Source organism: Cynocephalus volans, chromosome 1 (genome assembly GCF_027409185.1).
Source record: "Cynocephalus volans isolate mCynVol1 chromosome 1, mCynVol1.pri, whole genome shotgun sequence".
NCBI classification, from domain to species: Eukaryota; Metazoa; Chordata; class Mammalia; order Dermoptera; family Cynocephalidae; genus Cynocephalus; species Cynocephalus volans.
This window is the reverse complement of record NC_084460.1, coordinates 123,664,094-123,689,856: the sequence shown is the minus strand read 5'-3', so window position 1 is coordinate 123,689,856 and position 25,763 is coordinate 123,664,094. Positions and strand designations below refer to the sequence as shown.

At 36.8% G+C, this 25,763-nt stretch overlaps 1 protein-coding gene across 1 annotated transcript in view; it reads right to left on the bottom strand.

Moving 5' to 3' along the window:
• Window positions 1–6,968: 6,968 nt before the first annotated feature.
• Window positions 6,969–25,763, bottom strand: part of IQCB1 (IQ motif containing B1) — a 51,832-nt gene continuing 33,037 nt past the window's right edge. Inside the window, exons 9-14 of the mRNA XM_063113391.1 lie at window positions 23,591–23,700; window positions 18,700–18,842; window positions 16,875–17,023; window positions 11,360–11,491; window positions 8,315–8,471; window positions 6,969–7,417 (exon numbers count right to left, since the gene is read on the bottom strand). Coding sequence (XP_062969461.1) covers window positions 7,188–7,417; window positions 8,315–8,471; window positions 11,360–11,491; window positions 16,875–17,023; window positions 18,700–18,842; window positions 23,591–23,700 — 921 coding nt within the window. The 3' untranslated portion in view covers window positions 6,969–7,187. The remainder of the gene's footprint in view (window positions 7,418–8,314; window positions 8,472–11,359; window positions 11,492–16,874; window positions 17,024–18,699; window positions 18,843–23,590; window positions 23,701–25,763) is intronic.

Here is a 25,763-nt window from a genome sequence, read left to right as displayed (position 1 = left end):
AATGGAGCAAAATCTCTACTCAGTGCCCCAGTTTCCTCATTGGTATGAAGGGAATAATCATAGTTGGAAGATATGTGAAATGATAGACAAGAAAGCTTAAAGCATTCTAGAGAGATGCAGGGGACCACAGTATTATATGTGAAGTCCCTTGCCTCTCTGAACAATTGAACAAAATTTTCCTGTGTTATGCCATCCAACTCCTAAGAATATGAAAGAAATGTGAGATTGAGGATGCCTATAGTATGAGTGTAGAAAATGAGGTGGTGTAATAACACCAAGGTTAAGGGACAGGATCCCTGTACTGGGCAGCCACCAAAAAATAAAATAAAATGAGGTAGAAGGCAGAAATTGGGAAAGATGCTTCATGACCTAGATACTTTCTCATGGAATTAAGCTGTTAAATCACTGGGTAGCCTCATTTATTTCCTTTAGAGACATTCCTCATTGTTTGATGTTCAGCGTCTTCAAACCTGTTGTTTCATATATTATTTGTTTGTTTTCGTTTGTCAGGTGGCAAGGTAAATATGGTTACTCTATCTTGGATGGATTGGTTGTTGTCTTAAACTACTAAGTTTTGGGGTAGTTTGTGATATAGCAATAACTAACTGATAACTAAAATTGATAGCTAGATACGATACTTTCGTGCAAAACCAAACAAAAAACCCTACAATAGTAGCACTAGATTTGTAACCAGGTAGCAAGCATAGGCTGTTAATTTTTGCAAGGAAATTAGAAAACTGGCAACTGATATTATGAAGTGGTGAAACTATTTGTAAACCTATCACCTGCAGAAACTTGGCAGAGTGAAAAGTTATTTAATGAACTTTAGCATGTAAGCAATGAGACTTTCAGGAAAAAAATCATACTAGATAAGTATGATAAGAAACTATATTTTCAGCCACAACCCCCTGACATCTGCACCCAGCCCAGCAGTGACCGAGCTACTGCTAGAAGTCCCCTGGTCTCCCCTGCAGGAATGAGGGGGTGTCATGGGCCTCAACCACACCCCTCCTTCTCCCACCCAATTTCCTTCCTCCTTCCCCTCTTTCCCTCCCCCCCACAACTGCTCTACAACATCTTAGAATGTAAAAAAAAAAATTAATAAATAAATAAACTTTTAAAAAAAAGAAAGTACAAGAAAATGATGAGCTAATGAGAGAAAAGGCCAGTTTGCAAGCACAATTTAAGGGGACAATACAGGGGTCAGGACAGGTTTGGAAAACATAACATTAGTCACTTCCATCTACCCACTTGGTAAAAGATTCTCAAAGTCAAAATCTAGATTATTTACATTTAAGGCATTATTAATATAGTCGGATTTAAATCTATCATTTTGCTAGTTATTTTATGATTCCACTTTATCTGCACTAACATCTTATACCTCTTTTTTATTATTATTTCAGTGGTTGCTCTAGGGTTTGCAATGCATGTGCATAATTCACCATAGTCTACCTAAAAATATTATCCTTCTTTACTGACAGTTTAAAAACCTTAACAACTCCATTTCCTTCCTTCAATTTTTTTTGGCTTATTTCTGTCACAAAATTTACTTCTACATATATAATAATCCATATAATACTTTGTTGTTAAGTTTGACAGTCAATTAACTTTTAAATTGATCAAACATAAGAAAAAACTTTTATATTTGCTTTCTTTTTTTATTTTCCTCACTCTTACTTTGTATAGAGTCATTTCTCTCCTGTATCCTATTCCTCTTGTCTGAAGAACATCCTTTAACATTTCTTATAGTTCAGATCTGCTGCCAATGAATATAATCAGCTTTGTTTTTTCTGGAAAAATATTTTGTATTCACTTTCTGAAAGATGCTCTTGCTGTATATGAAATTCTGGGCTGATAATTTTTTTCTTCAGCATTCTAAAGATATCTTTCTGGCAGAGAATCAAATGGCGGAATAGACAGTTCCCAGAGTCACTCTCTCCCACAATCAACAAATTTACAGCTATTAAAAAGCAATGACAGCCAAGTTGGGGCTACTAGAGCTGAGGAGAAGAGGAGAAGAGACCTATAATGTTTGTGAAGGTAGGAGAAGCTATGATGAGAGAAAGAATGGGCCATTCTGACCATTTCGAGCCCCAGCCATTTCAAGGCTGACCCTGGTGAGCACACAGAGCAAGAGCTGGCAAAAGCTGCTGCTGTGCCCTTAGTTGAGGCTGCGGGGGAGAAGAGGGCATTGGTGGACCCCAGGCCAGCAAGACCACTAACGGGGTTTCTGTGGACCCATATAGGAGCAAGGGGCCACAGACAACTGAAAAAATGAGCCACTCAGAGGTTGGTGAGTCATCACAAGGGACCAACACATGGCCATTCCCCTGGGAAATGTTTGGAGTGGGGGGGTAGGGGTGACTGGCTTACTGGGGGAACGTGTGGCACAGCATGGACAGCTGATCTGCCCTCCAATCAGCACAGGCCCACTCAGTGGAGACTGGTCAGGAATACAGAACTGCAGGGGGTGCAATTTGCTGAAAAGACTTAGGTCCAGACCAGAGTTTCCACACAACCCAGGTGTACCAGACCTCACAAGACCCAGAAGTGCTTACAAGGTCAACAATTAAAACCTGAGCTGCACAAAAAACCTTCCCCAGAGAATCAACAGCAAAGCAGCAATCTAGCTCAACCACAGGGCTCAAGTGCTGGTTTCCACAGACAGTTCCCCCATTTTAGAAGTAACCAAACGACAACAAATTAGTTCCAGTGCAGAGTTTAAGTGGTAGGAATAGCAAATAATCCAACACAGAACTGAAAGAAAAAACAAAACACCCACAGATCACAAAGTTCTGATATTAACCAGTAAAGGTCTAACACCACCAAAGAACACCTATAAAACCTAGAAGGACTGGAAACTCCCTAGGCTCCCAAGCCAGGGTGGGGGAAGGGCCCAGGACCTCAGCCATGCCCCCCTGATATCTGCATCCAGCCCAGCAGTGACCACCAGGCCATTGCCAGACAACCACTGAGCCACCTCTGGAAGCTCCCAGGGCTCCCCTGCCAGAATGAGGAGGGTGCCACGGGCCTTGACCATGCCCTCCCTTCCTCCTTCTTCCACCTTCTCCCCCTCACCTTTCCCCTGTCCCCTCTTCACCAACTGCTCAACATCTTAGAATGTAAAAAAATGATAAATAAAATTTTAAAAAATGTATCTTTCCATTTTCTTCTGGTTTGTATGTTTTCTGATGAGAAGTCTACTGAAAATCTTATCTTTGTTCCTTCATATGTAATTTTTCTTTTTTTTCTGCTTTCATGATTTTCTATTTACTTTTTATTTAAAGCAGTATAAACATGATGTATTCAGGCATTTAAAAAATTTTTATATTTTCTATTATTTATCCTGCTTGGGGTTCTTGAGATTCTTGAATATGTGGTTTAATTTTCAGAAATCCTTGGTCATTTTTACTTTACTTATTTCTGCCTCATTTCTCTTTTATTTCTAATTAAAATAGGACTCTAATTACATGCATGTTAAATTATTTGATATTGTCTCACAGCTCTTGGAAGCTCTATTCTTCTTCCCCCACCCCCTTTCATTCTTTTTTGTTTTCTGTTGGTGTTTCTGTTCAGAAAATTCCTATTGATCTATTGTCAAGTTCACTTATTCTTTACTCAATTGTGTCTAGTCTGCCAATAAACTCATCAAAGGAATTCTTAATCTCTGATATTGTGAATTTTACCTATATCATTTCTACTTATCTTTTTCCTATTGTTTCCATCTCTGTGAGATTCCCCATCTTTTCATGCATGTTATCGACTTTTACATTATATCTTTACATTATATCAGTATCAGATTAACATATTAAATCAGTTATTAAGGTCTTTTTTGTGAATTCCAATATCTGAGTCTTCTCTGAATTTTGTTTTTTTGCTTATCTCTTGACAAAAGATTTTTTTTTCCCTATCATTTTTGTGTCTGTATATTTGACTAAATGTCCGACATTATACACAAAACAGAAAAAGACTGAGAAAGACACTACTCATGCCAGTGTGCATATATTATATCAGACAGCTAGTGTTGGATGCTGCATAATAATTAGTTTGGTTTTTGTTCCAGTTGCCTAGGACACAGCTTCTAAACCCTTAAAATTTTCTTTTTTTTTTTTTTTTTTTTTTTTTTTTTTAAAAGATGACCGGTAAGGGGATCTTAACCCTTGACTTGGTGTTGTCAGCACCACGCTCACCCAGTGAGCAAACCGGCCATCCCTATATGGGATCCGAACCCGCGGCCTCGGCGCTCCCAGCGCCACACTCTCCCGAGTGAGCCACGGGCTCGGCCCCTAAACCCTTAAAATTTTCTGATAGAAGCATTTTTGCTTTTCATGATGGGCTCTTGGACCATACCTGAATTTATGCTAAGGAGATGACTCAGGATGGGGGCTGAGTCCTGTCAGAAAGACCAATCATGTGATTATCAGGTTGGAGCTTTGGGCTATGTGATAACAGCCTGACCTCCAAGGAGGGGAGTGGGGTTGACGATTTGAGTTCAATCATATGGCCGATGATTCAATCATACCTCTGTAATGCAACCCCAATAAAATTCTGAACACTAGTGCTCCATTGAGCTTCCTGGTTGGTAAGCACACTGAAATACCAGGAGGGTGATGCATCCTGATTCCACAGGGAGAGGCACAGAACTCCACATTCAGGGCCCTCCCAGAGTTTGCCCTAAATGTTCTTTATACTGCTGGTCCTGATTTGTATCCTTCATAATAAACTGTAGTCATAAGTATAGTGTTTTCCTGAGTTCTATGAGTGGTTCTCATGAATTATCAAACCTGACAGGGTTTTAAGAACTCCCAAATTTGTAACCAGTTGGTCAAAAGGGCAGGATCTCTGATATTACGGCTGGCATTTGAAGTGAGGGCATTTCTGTTGGGAACTATGATCTAAATGTATGGAGTCTGCATTAACTCCAGGTGGATAGCATCAGAATTGCATTGCAGTATTGCAGGGGGGTTGAGTCAAACTAGTTAGTTCAGGTTTGTTTTTTATCTTGGGCATTTCTTTTTACCTTTAGTGTACTATAGGCTTTAAATTCCTTTGTTTTTTCAACTGCTGTTACCTTGTACTTAGAGAGGGGTTTGGGATCTTAAAGGTTTTCTCAGTATTCTTGCCCAACCTTCTACTTTCAACCATCCCTGTATGCCTTTGCCACAGGGGGTGTCTCTCCATGCACTTTCTCCTACCCCAAGGGTAAACTGCTGTTGCTTATTATGTGGTGCTAGGCTAGTTGTTGGACAGGGTGTGTCTGTTGTCCTAATCCAGCCAAAGTCTTAGGCCTGGTCTCTTCTGTCTGGTTGGGAGCAGGGCTTTCTCAGGGCTCCTATTCCTCTACCCCATGGCAGCCAAATTGTCTTGTACGTGTCATTGGTATGGGGCAGGAATCCCACCCCCCCAGCATGAACAGACTTCTCCTTTGTACTGGAAGGACTTTTGTTTCTACCCATCCCTCATTAACACTGGATCTTTGCTTGTGTCTGGGACTAGTGTTTCCTATCCTCTCACATTCCTTCCTTACATGCAATGAAATATTGCCTGAGCCTTAGAGGTAAGAGATCTTGTTGCCTCCGCTCTAGCAGCTTATAGCATTTAAGAGAAGGGCTTGGGAAGGTGGGTGCGGCTTAGGGCATGTCAATAGTAGCCTATCACCTCATGTTTGCCTGCACCACAAAAGGAGTCTCTTCAGGACTGCTGCTTTGCTCCCAAACATTATTGCGAGCATTTGGTAGAGGTCTAAATTTTCCTGCTGTCTGGGGCTTTAGATATTCTAAACCTATGTGTCAGCCCATGCTTGGCCTTTAAGAATTTGTTAAAGCTTCAGTTGATTTCTTCTTACCTAGCTGCCTCTTTCTGCTGTGCTCTACTAAAGATGAAATACTTCATTTCATAGAAACTGAGTCCCATCTCAATTTACTTGGTTGGCTTGAGGCCTCAGCTATCTAATCGGCTCAAGAAAAATTACTGTTGTAGATTATGAGGCATTTTTTGTTAAGGTGGGAACAACATTCTCATGTAGCTTTCTAAATTCTAAGTGGAACTAGAACTCATGTCTGCTTATTTTTACAGGTGAACTTTTTTTTTGTTTGGTGGCTGGCCAGTATGGGGATCCGAACCCTCAGCCTTGGCGTTAGCAGCATCACACGCTAATCAACAGAGCTAACTGGCCATACAGGTGAATTCTATACATTTCTTTTCGAATTACAAATAAAAACTACACTAGGATTTTAACTAGAATTTTACTAAAATTATCTTTGGGATAATGTACAACATTATACCATTTGGCCTTCTCATCTGTAAATACCAGTATTTCCTTTCATTTATACAAAGAGCACCCTCCAGTTTCCTTGTGATATGGGGTCATGACTTGTTAACTAATTTTAACTTGAATTCCATATTGTTAAAAAAAAAAAAATTAAGTTGGCTTCTTGTATTAAAACACAATTAAAGGTAAATAATCAGAAATTATTAGGTTGGAACTAAACAATCATATAGGTACTTAGGATCAAAACAAAAATTAAACATTATATTTAGCTCTGAGATTCCTCGGAGAAAAGACAAAAAGGGAAGCAGTGGGTTATATAGTTCTCATAGTTTAATAGAAAGAATGTAATTTTATCTGGAGAAATTTTTCTTACAATAAATCATAGTTGGCTTTTTGTGTGTAGTTCCTTTTAGAAATAACAAAATAGAAAATGAGTTTAACCATTTTTTATAGAAAATAGTGAAATGTCCTTCAATTGACTGTTTATTTTACTCAACTTAAAGACCAAGAACACAACCACCTATATTAAAAATAGAACTTCTAAGTAATGAATGTGAACAGTTGAAGTAATCCTGCTGAGTTTTTCAGAATTGTTGAAAATATTTATTTAGAAAAAATCTTTAGTTGGATAACAGCAGAAATGAAAGAAGTCTCACATTCCTATAAACAGTAGAATGCCATGCTGAGTTTACTTCTACAATAAAAGCCACACAAATCTGTCTGTATGGCCAATGATAGGGGTGTGAAGAAGAACTGAGAGGTAGGAGATATCTCTTTGCTTACTACCTACAAGTCTTGTTTAGAGAGGAACCTCTGGAAAATCATGAGTTAGGATAGCCCTCATTTACCAGCATGCCAGAGGCAGAACCAATATAATCTCCTGAAATATAAGATTTATATTTCTCAAGGTAACTCCCTAAGGGGGCTTGGTTCCACCAATGAATAAAGTTCCTAATTCTACACTAAGTTCATCCTTTGGAACGTCGATACCATCTCCTGGTTCTTCCCCAAGCTTCTTCCACCAAGGTGCTTGTATGTGCTTCAGGGTGGTGAGATGAGCCTGCTTGGCTTTGGCTGCCACAGGCCTGGATCTACTTAGGAAGAGCTCAGGTTCTTTCCCTTCTGACTCCTTCAGACTTGGTGCCTCTGTAGTAAACAGAAAATAAACAGGTAACTGTTAATAGAGTCCTCTGCCAAGAAAGTAGGAGCATGAAACTACAGAGGTGGAATTCTGCTATTGCAAGCAGGGACAGGATTCTAATTCTGAATCTATTATCACTGCTAACTGTGGATGGTAAGTGACTATTCAAAAGTTGCAGCTGTGGCTGGTAGTAATACCTCCAACCCCTTGGCTACTTCTGTGTTTAGAAGAAAAGAATAAAAAAAGATGGTGCTTTCTGTTAGATGGTTTATTTAAAGAACAGGAACTTTTAAAATATTAGTAGAACCTCATCCTGTAGAGAGGCTCAGTTTCAGCCACTTATCCAATTCAAAAATACAAAATTCATAAGAAATAGCCATTAAATAGAGAAACCTAACCCTTTGCATATTTACTAAAAGAAATCCCAGAGATTAGCTGAAACACTGTGGCTCCATGGATGTGATCTCTCATTAAATGGACCAGTGATTGTGAGGTGCAGATGAGTTAATTTTTGTAAAAGCACTTCATTAAAAATTATAAAATGCTCTACAAGTGAATGACATTTTAACTATCGTCAGCTACTTCTAAAATACGACCAAGAGCTTTTCAGACTACATAGTAGAATCTGGCAAGTAGGACTCAACAACTTTGAAATTAATAACTTTGTCTGAGCTCATACATATGAATGAGAACAAGGCTGGGGGAAGCAGGCAAGAAGGAGGTTACGGAATCTGCATCATTTCAAAATGCTGTGTGCTGATATGGTCTACAAGTAGAAATTCCCTGAGGATAGGAGACGGGCTAAAAGTCCATAAATGGTGTTTTCTTTCTGAAGATTTTTGATGTCACAGATCTTGCACAGGTTCTTCCTTTTAGGCAACAAAAATGGAATGAGAACATACTCATTAACTGTTCAATATTGGTGCTGATCTGAGCCATCAGAGCCTCTCTGTGCTGCTGGGATCTCTCTTCTAGGGCCCTGCTCATAAAGTAGTGTTGAAGTCGTTCTTGAGCTTGGACATGTAGCTCCCTGCTGGCCACATCTGACATCTGAGGGCCCTGGGAACACAGGATAGAAAACTTGTCACAGGAAAGACATATATATCAAAGTATGTTTTACCCAACCACTAAGCAGAGTTTCCAGAATGCTTAGCCATCTCTCATTTTATCAATTGAATCTTACGACTTATATTTACCTTGCAGTATTGTGCAAGTATTAAATAGTCTCACAGCTTTAGATGAAAATGCAGATGGGGAAGTTTCTTTTTAGTATGCTCCCATACCTCACTTCCCCAGAGAGTGGTATTATGGAAAAAGAGAAAAACTACAAATAGTTTGGTAAAGACATTGGGCACGAAAGAGGAGTAGCAAGACCAACCCCTTTGTTCCGGACTCTACCTGAAAGACTATCTTACTTCTTATCCCATCCCCATTCCCAAACTTATGTAAGCCATAATGTTATAACTGCTCTGGTTTTACAAAACAAGGGGGAAAAATCAGCCAAAGGACCATATTCTTTTGGCTAATCAGCTAATTTAAGGGGAGCTAATTAAGTTTGGACTAGGATGAAATAATCTTAACTTCTGACTTGATAAAGCTCTGACGCCACAGCTTTCTCAAATTTTCCAGTTCCTGCATCTTGAATGCAACCATGTTCCTGCTATACGTTACTTTTCAGCCATAGGACCTTAAACACCTGCACTAAAGTATGGCTAAAGCAGCACTTAAAAAAAAACAAAAAAACAGTAGTATGCATCAGAATTACATAGAGTGTGTTAAAAAAAAAAAAGAGAGAGAGAGAGATCAAAGACCTAAACATAAGAGCTAAAATTATAAAACTCTTAGAAGAAAACATAGGCGTTGCATCATGACATTGGTTTTGGCAATGACTTCTTGGATATGATAGGAAAGGAACAGGCAACAAAAAGGAAAAACAGACAAATTGGACTTCATCAATATTAAAAACTTTTGTGCACCAAAGTACACTATCAGCAGAGTAAAAAGGCAGCCCACGGAATGGCATAAAGTATTTGCAAATCATATACATGATAAGGGATTATCATCCAGGATGTATAGAGAACTCCTAAAACTCAACAACAAAAAAATGAGATTCAAAATGGGCAAAAGAGTTGAATAGACATTTCTACAAAGAAGATATACAAAAGGCTAATAAACACACAAAAAGATGCTCAAAATCACTAACCGTTAGGGATATACAAATCCAAAACACAATGAAATACTTCATACCCATTAGCTACTATCAAAAAAACAAATGAAACATACACACAAAAACCAAAAACAGAAAATAACATGTGTTGTTGAGGATGTGGAGAAACTGGAACTCTTGTGCACTGTCGGTGGGAATGTAAAATGCTGCAGCCATTGTGGAAAACAGCATGGCAGTTCCTTAAAATATTTTTAAAATGATCCATATGATCCAGCATTCCATTTCTAGCTATATAACCAAAAGATTTGAAAGTAGAGGACACAAACAGATATTTGTACACCCATGTTCATAGCAATATTATTCACAATAGCCAAAAGGTGGAAGCAATCCAAGTGTCATCAACGGATGAACGGATAAACAAACTGTGGTATATACATACAATGAATACTATTCAGTCTTTTAAAAAAAGGAAATTCTGACAAACGCTATAACATGGGCACAAAAGACAAATCCTGTATGATTCCACTCACATGAGGTTCTTAGTTAAATTCATAGAGACAGAAAGTAGAATGCTGATTGCCAGAAGACAGATGGAGAGGGAATGACAAGTTAATGTTTAATGGACACAAAGTTTCAGTTTTGTAAGATTTAAAAAGTTCTGAAGATAGATGGTGGTTATGGTTGCTCAACAATGTGAATGTACTTAATGCTAATTAAACATGGTTAAAATGGTTAATTTTTATGTTTTGTATACTTTACATTTAAAATAAATAATTTTTAAAAAATATATATACGTGTGGCCACACCAAACTTACAGAATCAGAATTTGTTCAGATATCTGTGGCTTGAGTATGTAATTTTTATAAAGGTGATTAAATTTGTAAATTATTAAAACTGCCAAAAGCATTAGGAAACCATGATCTACTTGTTGGAAAGGAGGCACACTTCTGTCTCTTCATTCTAACTTTGCTCACAGGGAAGAACTTTCAGTAGTGCTTCTGACCCTCTCTCCAATTCAGTTCTGGTTCTTGGTTAAGGGGGGAGTTGCTAATATGATTGATCAAAACCTAAGAGATTCATTGGTCATATTTTATTCATGGCCAAGCTGATCAGCAGAGGTACACATGATTAAAATTAATGGCAGATTGTGAGTTACTTCAAAGGCAGAAAAGGAAGTGACTTTCAAAGACATATAAGACTATAAGGTCAAGAACTCAGTGGGAGAAGTAATTAACACATGATGTACGGTACTGTGATCATAGAAAGTCAAAGATATGAGCATTTCTATTAGGAGAGCGGAGCTAGCAATATTACAGTGATAAATCATATGAGGCAAATAGTCAAATGCTGTATCTTATTGGCTCCTGGAGGCTCATTAACAATCTAGCAAATACAAGTTTTCATATGTGTGTTTGATTGTACATATGCAACAATGAATATTTATTAACAGCTACATAGACTCTTTTTGGAAGGTTCAAAATAGTCAGTTTTACTATATTTTTGAAAAAGAGGCAATGACCAAGTTTTGTTGATGTAGCAAGGGAATTGATTTGATTGTGGTATGTAACTGATTTGAGACAAAGTCACCTTCACCATTAACTACACCTCTATGGCCATATTACTATGAAAAGACTCCAAATCCATTAACCCTATAGTAAACCCACTGTGTTACTTTATATCAACAATAAATGCACATGTCCATATGAGACACTGCTTTGTTGATGAATATCATAAACCAGAATAATATAACATTGATATTATGGCACAGAAGCCTACATACTGAATGTCTTCTGATATAGTCATCCACTTGTTGCTTCAGTTCAACTCTGCGTGCATCAGTGAGTTCTTGGAGTCCTCGCCAAGGTGCAAATAGTTTTTTTTTCTTACGGCACTTTGCTAGGAATTTAAGGGCCTGTGGAAAAAAAAAGGTTTGTGATTTTTCTCCCCTAATAGAACTATTTTCTCCCTACAACACATGGTAGTGATGACATTGCAACGGTGGTTAACTCTAAGTGTATATGTGGAGGGCAACAGAATTGTGATGGAGTGAGGGAGGACACTGACTTTTCAACTATATATTCTTCTATAGTGCTTTAATTTTTTACAAGGACATATTCACGTATTATTTGTTCAGTGAGCAATGAAGAGGAAAAAAAAGGAAATAAGCATTGGGTTCTAGTTTCAATTGTAGTCTCTTATAAACTGACTGTGGGCAAGTCACTTGATCTCTTTAGGGCAGGTTCTACGTCTACTGAAAATAGAGATCCTAATTCTACACAGCCTATGGGATTGTAAATATCAAGAAACAGTATACAAGAAAAAGTTTGGTAAAAGAGAAAATATTATAAAATTGTAAAGTATGGGGCTGCTGACAAAAGCACTTTCTGAATGTTCTTTTTTATGTTCTTCAGAATAAACTCCTGGTAAAATAAGAAATCTTCTAACAGGCATGATTTGGGACAAATTTGAAATTATTCCTCCAAAATTTTTTTCGCTCTTTTGCCTTCTTTGTAGTTTTTATTTTCATTAAAGTTACATATTCATATTGTTTAAAGCAGGGATTGGCAAATCATGGCCCACAGTCCAAATCCAGCCTGCTGCCTGTTTTCTTATGACCTGAGAGCTAAAAATGTTTCTTTTACACTTCATGTGGTTAAAAAATTCAAAAGGAAAAGAATATTCCATGACATGTAAACTTATATGAAATTTAAAATTCAATATCTGCAAATTATGTTTTATTGGAATACAGTTATTTTCTACGGCTGCCTTTGTGTGACAACTGCAGAGTTGAATAGTTGCAACAGACTACATGACCTGCAAAGCCTAAAACATTTTACTATCTTGCCCTTTCCAGAAAAGTTTGCTGATATAATTCTACTTTTTAAAGCATCAGTTTTATAAGAATTATTACCCAAACAACTATAATTCCCTGCCCAATTACCCTGGTCCCCAACCCCAAAGACAACAAATTTAACTCTTTATTTTCTTTTGATACTTAGCTCCATCTACTTTTCTGTGATTTTTTGAGATATATGTATTATCTATTAATTTTCTTCTATGGAAGATAAAGATTTAGCTCTCTTTCACTGCTTGTACTCCCACATCCTTTCTGTATCCTCATCCATTCAATATTACATCATAATTTTAGTTAAATCAGTGTTCAATGTTTATGTAATTATGACTACATAAAGGCTATACACTTCTGAACCATATAGTATACTTGATTACTTTTCCTTCCTTCCATGTTTTTTATTTTCTATGGATTTAATAATTCTTTTTTCCTGTGCTTAGTTTTCTATGTACTTATTACTGGTTATATTTTACAAATGCTAATTGTCAGGATATTAAAATACATCAAGCATACTATCAAATTCAATTTCTTGGACACACATTTTCTAGAGCTTTCTGACCTGCTGCAATCTGAATTGATCACTCTCTATGCCTAGGACATAGCTATCATCCTGTAATCTCCATTTACCATCATTTTGGTGACTCTTTTTCATTTTTCCCTTGTGTTTCTTAGATTCCACGTTGTCTTCTTTCTTGGGGTTCTCCCTTGCTTTAGAGATTTTGTGATGCTTAAAAAATATCTTCAGTCTATCCTTACCTTTAATTGATATTTTGGTTGGGTTTAGAATTCTAGCTGGAAATCATTTTCCCTCAAACACCTGACAGTCTTACTTCAATAATTTTTAGCTTCCAATATTGCTGTTGAAAAGTGCTTTTGTTCCCAGTGTATTTCACAGTAATGTGCAATAAATATGTGTTTCTGTCATTGTATGGAACACTTAGTTGGTCCTGTTAATCATAAACTCATGATTTTCAGTTCTGGGAAATCTGAATTATTTTATATCCTCACCTCTATTTTTTTTGTTTCTTGACTTCAGATGTTTGGACAATTGACTTCCTGGACTGGTGATCTTCTCTTTATAGACCTGCTTTCTAGGAGATTTCCTTTTCTTTTTACTTTTTCCCCTAGCCCTTTTATCATGTCATTCAGTTTTTCTGTAAAATTTTATTCTATTTGGTCCCTTTTATATAGCATCCTGATTTTGTTTCATGTATTATCTTCTCTTCTCTCTCTACGGAAATTAATAATAGATTTAAAAAAATTTTTTTTTCTTATCCCTGCAATATCTCTGTTTCTACTAAGCAGTTTTATTCTGTTTGTTTTTGGCCTTGGCTTTCCTCAGATATTCAGTAATACCTTTCAGCTGATATTTAAGGGTGGGCACTAAAAGCTGTTTGGAAATTCTGAGCTGCTACGTAGGGCTTATCTACTGTGTACTTCAATATAGGGCCACTAAACTGCATTGTTTTGTTGGGATATTCCATTGTAAGTATACTTATGGCTTTTCTCTTGGGCTGTTCATATTTCCCAAAGAAAACGCTGACAGCACTCTGGGAGCTGAGCAGAAAAGAGGGCTGGAGGTCTTGACATTCAGTATATGATGGTACTTCAAAAAGTTCAAAGAAAAATAGAATTAAAAGATTATGCAAATCATTCCAAGAGTTTTTTGAAGTACTCACATATAAAATTTCCCTGATACTCCTGTTTAGAGTATGGCACTTCAGTCTTCGACTGTGCTTGTACTCCCCTGTTGAGAGATCTCTCTTTTCCTGCTATTCTTCCCTTTCCTTGATTTTTCTTTTATGCTTCTTCTTCTATCTCTCTTCCATCCCCTGTTTTTAGTATCACCCTGGGCTTACAATGCAATGCTGGGAATTTCTCTCTGCTTCTAGATCAGAAAAGCCCCTTAACTTTTCTCTCTCTCATCTCTTTTCCTTGTTCTTTTTCATTTCAGGACTCTCTAAAATTGTATTAATCTCCCAATTTGTATTTAATTTCTTAACTGCTAATGGTTTGTTTCACTAAGTGCTTTTGTGGTTGGTCAGTGATGGACACATATAATAGCCTATGTTGTTTTTGTAGTATTATCAAGTAGCATCAATTAGCCATCACTCTGGCTCTAGAGACCAGCAGCCATCCCCTTACTTCTCAGCCTCTTCCTTTCTTTTTAAGAGATGAGAAAGCAAGACAAGAAAATCCTGCAGCATTAAAAAAAGGCAGCTAATTCTTCAAATTTAATTCCAACATTGTACCACTACACAGAACTCTAACTTGTTTATGTAAGCATGTGTAATTTGAAATTGGCAAATTTACACAGAGTTTTTTAAATTTTTAGAGAAACAATCCCTGTTTCTGCAGAAAGTAAGGGAGGGAGAGAAAGTAAATAACCGTTCTGACCTCTCTTTTCCTGCCAAGGACACTAATAACCAGTTCCTCCTGAGGGACACATTCACTGAAAGGATATTACTACTTCTTTCCATTACTTTCAATGAAGCTGATAAATTATTTCCCTTTCTTTCTTACCAAGGTCAATTGCAGTGCTAACAGAAATATAATGCAAGTCACACATGTATTTTTAAATTTTCCAGTAGCCACATTAAAAAAGTAAAAAACAGGTGAAGTAACATTTTGCGTATACTAAATTACGTAAAACATATTATAACTCAAATATACACAAAATATTAGCATTTCAATATGTAATCAATGTAAAAAAGTATTATTGAGAAACTTTACACTTTTTTTTTTCATGCTAAGTTTTCAGAATCTGGTGGGCATTTTACACTTACAGCACATTTCAATTTGGACTAGTTACACGTCAAGTACTCCATAGCCACATGTGCATAATGACTCCTGTACTGGACAGTGCAGATCTATAGTGCATCTTAGAAAAGGATGCTTTAAAAGTATGGCAAAATGTGTCCTTTACTGACCACTGCCCTGTTATAATTTTCTCTACTACTTTCCCATTTTTCCTTCTCTTTTCCCCTCTTTGAAAGTAATCTTATTTGCTTTTCCATTTTGGCTAGCTTTGCTTTGACTTCACTCTTACTTTTAGTAGTGAGATGCAAAGACTATAAACATAAGCTTGACCCAAACCTTTTTTGTTCTAACTTCAACAGAGACTCATATTTCTTTTTTGGGGTGGGACAGATATGAGGTGAACATGACAAATCTTTTTCCTCTTGTGCCAAAGGAAAGTATGAAAGTCAAAACAATCTTGCCTTCATAGCCCTCAGATACTCTCCTATGATCACCCCTGCTTCTCTCTCTAAGGAATGGTAGACAAACTGAAATATCTTACTTTATAGTAGAAGACCTTTTCACAAAAATATTGGGCTCATCTAAAGCAGGCAAGGTAGTTGGTCTACTTAAAGGGGCCCAATTTTGGCAGGCAAGACTTTAAAAAGGAGGTAGCCATAAAGTAAATGTATTAGAAAAGAGCCAAAGGAAGTGTTTCCAACCTTGATATCAATGGGTTAATCCTTATATGGCCTTGTTTAGCAGAGGGCAAATATCAAGCCTGCATGTGATTCAGTGATGGTGCAGAACTGTTTGTTGCCGATATAAGCTAAGATCCTCAGAAGAGCCTGAAGCAGGAGGACACCTCTTCCCATTTCCCTGCTATTTACTCTACGGTGTTTTTTGAATTGGTTTTAAAAAATCTTTGTAAAAAGTTAACCACAAAGACTGTTCAAAATTTATCACCATGAAAAATTAAAACTGACCTAAAAGTTAATGACAAGAATTATTAAGCTAAATGCTATAGAAACTGAAATCCTAATATGAAAGATAACCATGTATAAGAGGATAATAGATAATTAGGAAAACTGGTCATTAAATGGGAAGACAAAAAAAAAAAAAAAGAAAGAAAGAAAGAAACCTGCCATGTGCAGTGCTTTTCTAAGGCAATAATTTACTATGCTCCAGGTCAATCCCAAGAAAATTATCATTTAAGAACACCATTCTATAATTCAGGGTTAAAATGATCTAATTATACCAAATACCTCATCTGTGCATTAAAAAAATCAGATATGCTGCAGTTGCATAGGACTTTGCAATTTACAAAATACATTCCCATAAATTAGGTCATCTGATCTACACAACAATCAAGTGACATAGGGCAAACACCTGCTAAGAGCTGACAATAATAAATAAGACTTAGCTCCTTATCCTTAAAGAACTCAGCACAAGTAAGAAAGAAAACAAATGAACAATAACAACACTGCAGTATTGTAAATGATATACAAGTTTCTACAGCAGTTTTAAGGATTGAGTACCTAAAGTTCGGCCAGAGATAAGGAAGTTCTTATTTTATAAAGGAAGAAACTGCGGCTCAGGAAAGCTAAATGACTTGACCAAGGCTTTACTACAGTTAAATAGCAAAATCAGATCTGAACTTATGCTCTGCCTTCCTAATCCAGAGCTCTTTTTATCACAGACTCACTGCTCTTTGAAGTGTGACAGCTGCTTTATACTCTGTGAGAGATGGCCTCTGTTGGTGAAAATTTTTCCTCTCCCTGTACCCTCTCCAATGTTTCTGGATAACCAGTGCTGATTTCTCTTCCATTTCACGATTATGTTTCTCCACCTGACCTAAAAAGATGACAGACACTATTACAATATACTCACTACTATGCTTTCTCAAGTTCTAAAATCGGACACTGGTAATAATAACAATCTTATAGTCCTTTTATTTTTTTTTTCATTGTTGTTCACTAATTTCCCCAATTCTATTAGTTTACAATGGTTTCAAAATTTTAGAAACTAAGGCTTTCTCACATTATGCAGCTTCTTTAGAGAAGGACTCATAATATTTTTGTGGAAGTACAATGAGAAAAGGGCTGAAAATCCAACAAGAAGACTATTTTTTAAAAAAGAATCACAAAGTCCAAGGCTAGGAAATCATTCAGTACCACCAGAGGAAAAGGGTAAAATGTGTATGTGTTTTCTACTCTGTGTGCTTTCAAATTTCTCTTAAGTCACTCAGTTATACAGATGACTTCCTTTTATTTTCAGGGAATTAGTCAGCATATCACCCAGGGTTCACAGTAGCCAAGTTACAGAATAAGGCAGTAGAAGGTAGCAGCAATGCTAATAAGAAGGGGTGTATTTGAGAGAGAGTATAAAAATTGATAGGATTTAATGACTACTTAGATGTGATAGTGAGATAGGGAAAGAATTCTAGGATGTCTCAGATGAGAAACTGAGTAGATTGTTGGTGCCATTACCTAAGATGGGGAATACAGAAAGGAAATGTGGTGGCAAGATAATGACTTTAGTTTAGGGGCCGGCCCGTGGCTCACTCGGGAGAGTGCGGTGCTGATAATGACTTTAGTTTGGGGGATGCCTGTGGATATCCAAGAAAAGCTATCTGAAAGGCAACTGGCTATAGAGTTCTTCTGTCCAATACAGTAGACACTAGCCACAATTAGCTACTTAGGTTTAAATAAAATAAAATAAAAAATTTAGGTCCTTGAATGCACTAGTCACATTTTAAATACTCAATAGCCACCTGTAGCCACTGCCTACCATGCTAGATAGTGCAGACATAGAACATTTCGTTTTTGTAAAATGTTCTATGGGGCAGTGCTACTCGAGAGCTTAAGAGAGAGGGAGAGAATGGAGACCAGACTTGAGAGTGCTAAGCAGTTAACTGATAGTTAAAGCTATAGTTATAGATAGGACACCACAAGAAGAGCAATATGAGAATGATGGGGTGAGGATGGAATCCTGGGAAATATTCATATTTATGGGAAAGGAAGAAAAATAAGGGGCTATTGAAGGACCCTGGCAATGAACAATAAGGAAAGTAAAAGAACAAGGAAATAATCTTGACCTCTTAGACCTTTCAGACCACACTTTATTATTAATTTCAGCTTAGACTGTCAAAGGTGGCAAGAAGATGTCACAAAGTTTGTAGTAGGGAATGAGTGAAGTTCTGATGGCACAATGTAGCAATATTCTAACTCTTTACTAAGTTCAAGGGGTTTCTTTATGTCTCTGATAGCAATCTTTAAGCATTAATTTTTATGTTTCACTAATTTATCTGAAAGATAAGAAAAGAAACACTGGTAGGGAGATTGCTCACTATCAACTAATAGACCTGAATCTGAAAAAACAACTTTTTTTGGCTCAAGAGATTTAATAAGGTTTATCTAAAATAAGGTGAAATAAGCCAAAAAGAAATCATCGAGAAGCTAGCCAGGAGATCTGGTTTATTAAAAGATACTCTAAACATTCTTACTTACAAAGTTGATACTGCCACCTACCTGGATGAACTATTTCAAGCATACTCAGCCGTAATTCTCTGGAAAGTCTCATGGCTCTCTGTCTTTGAAGCTGCAATCGTAATCTGAGGTCCTCTTCTTCCTTCTTCCTATTTAGCTTTAGCAACATCTTTTTTCGTTTAGATCTGTGATGAAAAAAACAGTGTCTTACACACAATTTTTCTAAATCATATGTCCATTCAAATAATATATGAAAAAGTACCCAACCAAACTGGTAATCAAATAAATGCAGACAGAAAAAAAATTTTTAAGATTAATTCGTAGTGTTGTTAGGGTATGATGAAATTAAGTTGTCATGAGCTCATATTATACAAACTTTCTGGAGAAATAGATGAATATATGCATCAAAAGTTTGGAGAAATATTTGAAGTATATATCAAAAGCCTTAAAAATGTTAACCAACTTATTCCATTTCTAATAATTTTCCCAAGGAAATAACCAGATTTGTATGTAAAGATTTATGTTCAATAATGTTCTCCATAGCATTACAATAGTAAGTTAAAAACAAAGTGTGTGTCCCACAACACAGAGTTGGATAATTAAATTCTGGTTCATTCATCTGATGGGATTCTAAAATCTATAAAAAAAAAATAAAATAAAACTTTCAAAGAACAGTGACATGCAGATATACCCGAAATCTAATATCAGGTCAAAATACAATCAGGATATAGAAGAGTGAGATCCAAATTGTGTTTAAAAAAATTATGTTTACTTACATAGAAAAAGAAGTGATTAAAAAACATTAAAATTTCAATAGCCATTTTTACTGCATGGTGCGATTATAGCTGGTTTTAATTTTTTTCTACGTTTACCTATTTCTCAGTATTGACTAATAAGTATTATTTTATAACTGGTTATGAAAATTTCCATGTGGCCACAATTCATTTAATTATCATTTCTGTATCATTTACTTTTATTAACCAAAATTTCTCCTTAGCCATTTCTTCCCAGTTTTTGTTGCTATGTAAGGAGACCACAAATATTAGTCTATGATAAATATACTCAAAATGCTTTCAGATACCTATAGAAAAAGAAAATAAAGAGGATAAGAAAAGAGAAGCAGAATACACTATTTTACCTCTATAGACTTAATTTGCATGTGTCTCCCTCAAGAACATGTTTTCTTAGATTCTTTTCCTAGAATTAAAATGCCAATAAATGTGGTACCCTGGCTATAGCTTTGTTGTGTTAACAGCTAGACTTCATAATGGTGTAGGCAGAGAGGATTATCATGATTTTCAACTCAATTTTCTTTTGAAAAAACAAAAATAATTAAGTGTAAGACAACTTTAAAAAGAAATCTTTTAAAGTAAAGAATGAAAACTCACAAAATTATTTTGATAAAACTTTATGCATGTGTAGTTGTTTGTTTTCTTACAATATTTTAACTTCGATCAATTACAACTTAAGTTTTCTCTGGCTTTCCAATTAGGCCAGAGTTGAGGGTTTATTTGTTTTGAAATTTCTTTCTTATTCCTATTATCAAAGGGAGAGAAGACCTCAAGTGAATATGTCAAAAGAGGGGGTTTAGAGAGGATGTAGGGCTATTTGATTAGTTTCTAAGTGTCTCTTGCTATTCCTAAAAGTTAGAGATCAAGAAGTAAAAGTCCTCTCTCTTCCCGAAGAATAGCTGATAGAAACTTGCATTTCCTACAGAACTCTATCCTCAAAACTTCAAGGTTTTATGTCATGTAGATAATGCTTTGTCCTTTACCCACTTATGGAGGGTAAAAAGAGAGCAGGTGCTAAGTAGAGTCTTCTTTCAAATTGATTTAAAAACAAACTCACCTCTGTTTCTAAGTTCTAATTGTTACTGATTATAATGTCTAACATAGCCTTATCAATATTTAAAAATACTACTAGTGTGAGAAACATAGTAATAATTAAACTGAATTGCTAGGACATTTAATCTGTCAGGAAACTGGGTTTGAGAAACAACTTAAGCATGAAGGCTCTGAAACATGGCAAAAATGAAGACTGTAGAATATGAAGGTGGAAGTAAAATAAAAACCAGGAAGACAGTAGAAAAGTATGGTTCAGTGACTGAAATACCAACTATAAATCGTAAATATATGTGCTTCTTAAATTCATATTCTGAGTTTAATAAATTAGGAATTGATGAGATTTTTAATGTTATTTCCCCCACTTAGTAACCTTCTAATTAGTTTGAGTTTCTATAACACTCAAAAATTAAAAGATTATTCATCCAACTGGTTTCTTTGTAAGAAATAGTAGGCATGTGACCACTTGGCATGTGCATTGCTCCTCTGAAAAGGAAATGACTGATCAGATATAATATTCTCAAAATAATTTACGTAAGAACATTCCATGACATACATTTAATTAAACTGAATTTTTACCAATAAAGAGGGAGTTGCCTAGGATAAATATGAATCTAGGGGATCCCATATGAATTGATGGTCTTGTTCATTAATTCAACACTCATCTGAGTGATTGCTGCCTGCCTGGTATTGAGCCTAAGAAGACAGAGAAAAGATACCATTCTGCCCAGAAGGAGCTCAGTTTCAAACAAATGTAATTAAAACACCTAAATATCAGCACTATGATAGAGGTAAGTAAATTGTGAGGACTGTCTAAGATAACTGGAGCAGCTGTCAGCTGCTTCAGAAAACCTTGGTGAGAAAAGAGTACTTAACAGAAGAAAAAGTTTTTGACCATGAGAAATGATTAAATAAAATAGAAATCCTATGAAAGTGTTTTAGCAAGGGTGTTGACTATAAAAGAGTGCTTCTTAATGAATCTAAAAAGCACTAATCAATCTGGACCAATAAGTGTGAGTAGTAGGAAGTCCTTCCACAGCAAAAAGCATGAGAGGAGAAAATTATGTTGAGATAATGATCTAACCACAAAGGAGCAGAAATAACCTTTGCAGAAAGCCCAGTTACAAAGGAAGCAAGAGGCATTTGCATAAACTGTAACAACTGATAGATGAGGAAAGGTGCTGAAGCCTGAAGTAAATTTGAAATAAAAAAATTAAATGGAACCCAAAAGTTAAAACTGTATGTGTACTCTAGAACCTCAAACTCAAAATACTGAAAAGGAAACACATAATGTGAGACAAATAATTTTGGCTTTACTGTTTATCTTTTTAGTAGAAACATTTATAACTCATTTGATTTAGTCACATAAAGAAAGCAGTAAAATTTCTATTTTAAAATAGTGGAATATTAATTAGATTTCACAGATATACCTCTAAGTGGATGAAATCTTTAATCCTGGGATACTTATAAATAAAAATTTTAATATTGAAAGAGAAAGTAAACATCAATTTTGCACCTACTATGGGACTAAACATTAAAGGTATAGGGATACCATTAAATGTTAAGAGTACAGATAGCTGAGGGTGATAGCAGGTAGAATCCATAAGTAATAACTCCTCTATCTGAGTTCACCACAGAAAGCAACCAAAAAAATCTCAGACTCCTTGGAATAAAAGACTGACTGTACACTGTGACTCTCAAAGTATTCAGTATTTCCCAAATTTATTTGACCACAGAAATGCTTTTATAAATGTTTTTTAAAGAAACAGCATGTAGGACAGGCAATTAACTTTGATCAATGTTTGATGGATAATATCTGCCTCTCATGAGTATTATTTAACACATCTGTTTTTCTAACTAGATTTGTAAATATTCAAGGGCAGAAAATGTGCCATATGCATTTTTTTTCCTCCTACTATTCTAAGTGCCAGGTAATATGTTACAAAACTTTATATCATTTCAAATTTTATATTATCTCGATCTTGTGAGGTATATAAACTATTATCCCCATTTTATAGATTGGAAATTTGATGCTGAGAGAGGTACAGCAGCTTGTCCAGTCACTCAGCCACTCAGTTGCTGAAGTGGGATAGAAACTAAAATCTGTTAAATTCCATATATGTATATCCATCCATCTCCTGGCATATACTAGGCACTTGATACATGTTTTAAAAAATTAAGTTTTCTTTGCTAACAACAATATTCATGCCCAATATAATATTCATGACCTATTTTTAAGTCTTCTCTGAAGAAAACTTTCATAGGACATCTGCTAAAGGATAAAGTAAGCTGGGGTAACTTCAATGTCTGTGACAATACAGTATTTTGAACCCTGGAGCTATTTTAAAATGTTTCTATAACTGAGAAATGCAGCTGCAGTTATTAAAAGAATAGTTTCAGTTTTCTTTAAAAAATTGATTTCTGTAATATGCCAGTTTCATTTTAGTGAACTAAAACTTGGCTTTAAGTTAGCCTGCATAAAAAAGTCACCTCTGAGATGGCTCTATTTTATCACAATTGACCTAGAGGCCAAATCATTTCTTTTTGTTCTGTCACCTCTTAAGAATCTGGATGGGTTAGTCATATCATAAGGTGGACCATGTCTTCAGTATTTCATTTTCAGTTTACTTGAAATAAATGATAAACGTTATATCTCAATGACCATATCCATCCATGCCATATTTACTAAGGAAAATCAAGTTAACATATTAAACCTTGATATACTCATACATGTATCTATCATAATTATATGTAAATGATTATGAAACTGTTGGTTTTTGAGGGTTTAATAATATCATTGGCTCCCTCTAAAGGCTTGGCCCACAAAAAAATATTAAGTGGATAGGATTGTGTACTTGACACATCAGATTCCTGTCTTATATTATGATGTCCTTTGCTTTGAAAGTGCATCTGGTTACTGGAGTGCTGGTGCTCAGAAATGTATGGAACAAGAATGAAAGCAAAGAAAAACAAACATACCGGGAAATTGAAAGAAAAAAACAAAAACAAAACCCAACACCCTCCATTTCCATTCAACTGTACTCTAATAAGACTCTCATATCATCATTCCCCTCACCCAATTTTTTTTTTACCTGAAACTCCTCTGCAAAGCAATGACAGCAGATGGAAGCTTCTTTAATCTCTTTCTAGTCTGGAAACCCTTCCAATAAGCTTGAATCAAGCAAGCTGCTTGATGTAGTTTCTGAAATTAAACACCAGGAATAATTTAGAGACATCTCTAGGAAAGTCCGTTTTAAAAGTTTACCTCTTAAACTATCAGGCCAGGGAAAGTATTAATCTCCATCTCAAAAACAAGATGGGTAGGAGAGAAACACTAAGTTTGCAGGCCCAGGACAGGGAAGGCCTAGGATTTCTAAACCTCACCTCCCAAAGAATATATGTTGGGCTCACTTAGGCAAGATCTTGAACACATTCAAGATATCGTCTAGTTAGCTCCAAATTCTCCCTGACTAATCTCATTTCCACTTCCTTTTCAAAGGTTTTATAGTTCTACTTAACCTTTCATAATCTATTTTGGGCTAACATGTTAATTTTTTTTTTATTGAATCATAACTGATTATACATATTTTTAGGATTCAGTGTTGACATTTGATTAAATCAATATTACTAGTATGTATATTGTTACAAATTGTATGTATTCTTTATGCCCCTTGTCCAATCTCTCCCTATCCCCCTCCCCCACCCCCCACCACTGATAACCCTAGATTTCTTCTCTCCCTCTGAAAGAGTAATGGTTATTCTGTTGACTTGTTGCCTAGATGATCTTTCCTGTGCTGAAAGGTGTGTTCAGGTCCCTCAATATTATCTTAGAACAGTTGCTTCTTCTGTCACTCTGGAATGGGCTTTGAGGAGAGAGACATCCTATTCTTTTCTTTGGTCTCTGCTGGTGACTCTCCTTGTGTCAATGCATTCCAGTGGCCAGTGGACCACCTGTGTGGTGGTTGTGACCTCTAGCCATTTTCATGGCAGGAGTGGTTACTGTGGAGGCTGTGGTGGGCCACCCACATAGAGGTGATGTTTTTGGCATGCTCCTTGGTGCTGGTGGTATGCCTGGTTGTTGGCAGGTGGTCTGGTCCATGGCTCCATACTATGGGCCCCTGGATGGGGCCCCAAGGCACTGGCGGTGTGCCTGGATGAGGGGGGGGGTATCTGGTCCCTGGCTCCAAGCCTTAGGCCCCTGGGTGGGCCCAAGTGCTGGCAGTGTGTATGGTTGTGGGCATGGGGTCTGGTCCCTGGCTCCATGCTTCAGGTCCCCTGGTAGGCCCCAAGGCACTGGTGGTATGCCTGGGCTAGAACTAATTTTTTTCCTTTGTTTACTTCTAAAATGGGGGAGCTTCCTGTGGGAACCAGAACTTGAGCTGTGGGGTTGAGCTAAATTGCTGCTTTGCTGCTGTCTCCCTAGGGAAGACTTTTTGTGCAGCTCAAGGTTTAATGGTCGACCTTATAGGTACTTCTGACTCTCCAGAAAGCAGGTGCACCAGGGTTGTGTAGAAATTCTGATCTGGGCCTGAATCTTTTCATCAAACTGTACCCCTGCAATTCTGCATTCCCGACCAGTCTCCTCTGAGTGGTCCTGAGCTGACTGGAGGGCAGATCGGCTGTCCTTGCTGTGTCCCAGTGTTCTCCCAGTTGGCCCATCTTCCCCACCGCCTGTGCTCCATACACTTCCCATGGGATGGGCCCTGCACCGGTCCCTTGTGATGACTCACCAGCCTCTGAATGGCTCCCCCCTTTTTCAGCTGTTCTAGCTCCTTGCTCCTGCATGGGTCCACAGGTACCCTATTAGTGGTTTTACTGTCCTGGAGGCCACCAACGTCCTCTTCTCCCCTGCTGCTTACAAGCAACTCCATCCAAAAGGCACAGCTGCAGCTTCTGCTGGCTCTTGCTCCATGCGCTCAGCAGTTCCAGCCTTAAAGCGGCCGTGGCACACAATGCTCCGAGCAGTTTTTTCTTTCTCTCATCATGGCTTCTCCCCCTTGATGAATTCTGTAGGTCTCTCTTCCTCTTCCCCTGAGCTCCAGTGGCCCCAGATTGACTGTTGTTACATTTCTATAGTTGTAAATTGGTTGATTTGTGTGAGAGAGCAATGCTGGGGACCGTCTATTCTGCCATCTTGAACAGAACTCCTAACATTTTAATTAAATAGGCAATCAACCTGGTTAGGTTCAGACTGTAAGCTCTGTTGACCTTCTGTGGTGGCTGTTCAAATCTGTTTAGTTCTATAAACTTTTGGTATGCTGTTTT